The sequence below is a fragment of the Rhagoletis zephyria genome, unplaced genomic scaffold, assembly GCF_001687245.7.
Source record: "Rhagoletis zephyria isolate East Lansing unplaced genomic scaffold, Rhagoletis_zephyria_1.1 Rzeph_scaffold_08950, whole genome shotgun sequence".
NCBI classification, from domain to species: Eukaryota; Metazoa; Arthropoda; class Insecta; order Diptera; family Tephritidae; genus Rhagoletis; species Rhagoletis zephyria.
This window is the reverse complement of record NW_016166029.1, coordinates 7,164-10,230: the sequence shown is the minus strand read 5'-3', so window position 1 is coordinate 10,230 and position 3,067 is coordinate 7,164. Positions and strand designations below refer to the sequence as shown.

At 37.8% G+C, this 3,067-nt stretch overlaps 1 protein-coding gene across 1 annotated transcript; it reads left to right on the top strand.

Moving 5' to 3' along the window:
* The first annotated feature begins 1,784 nt into the window (after positions 1-1,784).
* Positions 1,785-2,637, top strand: Tom (Twin of m4). The gene has a single exon (XM_017631576.1). The coding sequence runs from the start codon at positions 1,869-1,871 to the stop codon at positions 2,343-2,345; it is 477 nt and encodes a 158-aa protein (XP_017487065.1). The 5' UTR covers positions 1,785-1,868; the 3' UTR covers positions 2,346-2,637.
* The last annotated feature ends 430 nt before the right edge of the window (positions 2,638-3,067 follow it).

The following is a 3,067-nucleotide window of genomic DNA, read 5'->3' as shown; positions in this document are numbered from 1 at the left end:
GAAAATCGTCAATATGTATTTTTGAAAATAATATTTATATCAAAGACTAATATACACACGACCACATCCTCGAATTTCGCCTACTTTATTTTAACCTACAAAATTTAAAATTACTTAAAAGGGCATTTTCAAGACGTATTCATCCTTATGAACCAAAAGATTAAATTTTTTAAATTCTACAGAATTTTTTCTTCGATTTGATACCCTTATTATTTTCCACATTGCACTGAATTTTATAAATTAATTTTTTAAATGTTTCAAAAATTTTAGAGTCCTTTTACAAAAGTCCTGACGTCAGAGAGAAAAACTAAAAAAGCAGTTTCACTATATCTGGCCCATAGTTTTGTGAGAATATTTATTGTTTCGTGTGTGTTTTAAATTCTGAGGCTTCTCCTCGAGCAAGGGTTTGTTGGGGTGCTCACCTCTGTGGCATCCCACCATAAACTGCGTGCTTTGGTGAGCCCACAAAAAGTATCCGGACCATGAAATACTGTGGTAACCCCTTGTTTCACTAGGCAGTGAGCCTCCTCTTTGCCGTCATGTTCCTCATGAAGCAGTCATGTATTAGCTGAGTATTTGTTTTGTGGGACTTCAGTGCCCGCTGATCTGCCTGACCGTCAAAATGCAAACAAAATGTAGATATCCTCTTCACAATTGCTTTTTTTGTATTGAGCTTAAATTTCCACTCTATTTTTGTCAAACAATTAATTTATATACATGTAATTTTAATTTAAAAAAAAAAACAGCTTCCAATATAATTCTCGTGAGCCTAGAGTAAAATTTTGCAACAATTTTTTCTTACCTTTTTTAACCTTTTGACTCTTACCATATGGGTAATTTTAAGCCAGTCTTGATAAAATGGCAATCAGAGGGTTAAAATGATCTATAGGCATTGCAAGCATTCGATTTTACTAAGAGTCACCATATAAAAAATCTTCAGTTCACCAAATTTTCGGGCATAATTTGAATGTACTGTGAGCATTTTTCTCTTACTAACCATTATTAGTAAATTATCAAGGAAGCATTTAAAATGCACACCTGCGATTGAACAAAGGAGCGTATACTACAATTGGAAGCTGTTTTTTAAGCCTTCAACTACGATATATTCTCGACCAGATTACAAGGATTCTGGACATGATCTACGTATCTTGCATCTAAAATAATCCATTGTAGTGCCTCAAACAAACTGGCCTCAAAGCAATATTTGGCCTTTATCTACTATGGAACCTCATCTCAATCACGTTTGTGCATGTTGCTCTTGAAACTCCTTAAAAAAGACACTTAAAATTCTAGCCTGCAAAAAAAATATTTCCCTTTTCCCTCTACTCGCACACCATCAGCCGCCAGAGGCAACATTTTGCTGCACTGCCACTGCGAAATTTATCTCAAAAGTCATTAAATAGAACACCGCAGGTAGGGAGAAACTAAAATCACTACCAAATCCTGTACAGCCACAGCATTGCAAAGACAACAACACCATACCGCACTGTACTACTGCAAAAGAGGAGACAGTGTTTGTGTTACCACTAGTTCTGTTGAGTCGGTGCCACATTGATGGTGGTGGTTATAGTATTGGTATTGGTGTTGTTGCTGGTGAGTCGAATTGGTAGCAAAAGAAAAACCAAACCACCTGCCGGCTATGATCACGCTGATTGGTTGCAGAGGAAGAGCAGAGAGCATAAGCGGAGGAGAGCGCAACAGTTTTCTCGCTTTCAGCTCACTGCGCTGGACGCTGAGCAATGCGCGTATAAATAACTCACACTGCTGATGCCAACTGCATTAACGAGCAAGCCAGCGAGTCGAATAGACATCGAACAGAAACACAGAGTTCGAAAAACTAGTAAATCTTTTCAAGTCTAATTTTAAAAATGTCATTTCTTACGCGTGAATATCACTTCTACGAGTCGGAGTTAGCCGCCGCTAAAGATCAGCGCACAATGGCTATGCGCAGCGTCAAGAAGCTACTGCGTCCGCTAATGCGCATGATCAAGAAGAAGCAGTTGTTGCAGAAAACGCTCGCCGAAGTGAAGCAGCAGAATGATTACAATTCATCACTGGAGGATATGCGCAAAGATCCAGCAGCACTCCATGCCTACGATGACAATTTGGCCAATGAAGCTTTGGAGCAGCGCCTCCACGAGGAACTGCAGCATTGCGCCCCTGAAGCGGCGATCATTGTACGTCAAGGAGATAGTCAACAAATTGTGCCCGTGCAGCAACAACACTACATTCCTGTACATTTTGCGCGCACCGCCAATGGTACCTTCTTTTGGACATCCACCGATATGCAGCGCCAGCAGGAATTGCAATTGCGTCAACAGCTCGATCGTTGGGGTCAGGCGTAAGTTGGTTTCAGGGGTAGATGTGGTGCCGTAGTTCCAGCGTGTCAGTGGAGCTGCGTGGAAAATCACACTTGCTATGAAGCCACCATGGTAGCAGCTTTAAGCGCAACGGCCACTTTGCAGCCAAAGCGAAGCGGCACCTTTGCGCATGCACCACCGCGTCATGCACGCCGCCTGCCACGCGTGCGCGGTTTTAGCTTCCTATTTTTTGTGTACATATATTATTTTCAAATTTTGTAATTTTTCTTTTGTGAGAGAATATTATTTTGCGGTGATATTAGCTTTTAGTCGCATGACTACAAATTTTCATTTTATTTTTGAAAAAAGTAATTGATATTCAATTGTGAAAATTTTATTATTTTATTTTTTTTTTTTTTTTTTTTTTTTTTTTTTTTTTTTTTTTTTTTTTTTTTTGTAAATGCAGTGACAAATTTTTAATTTTGTCTCATTGTGATTTTAGTGAATTTAGGTGTATGTAATGTATGTATGTAGTTTTGAAATTGAATTTTTGATTCTAGGTTTAAAGCTTTAAAAATCATTTGTCTTCCTAATTTAGTACATTTAAGTGGTTTGCATTAGTCTAGGTAAATAGCGCTTATTTTATTTTTTTTCATTGTCTTCCATGTAAAACTTCGTAGGGAAAACTTTAGTTTTTAAGCGAAAAAATTGTAAACGAAAATTTAATAAAATAAAACACTAAAAACCGNTTTTTGTGAGAGAATATT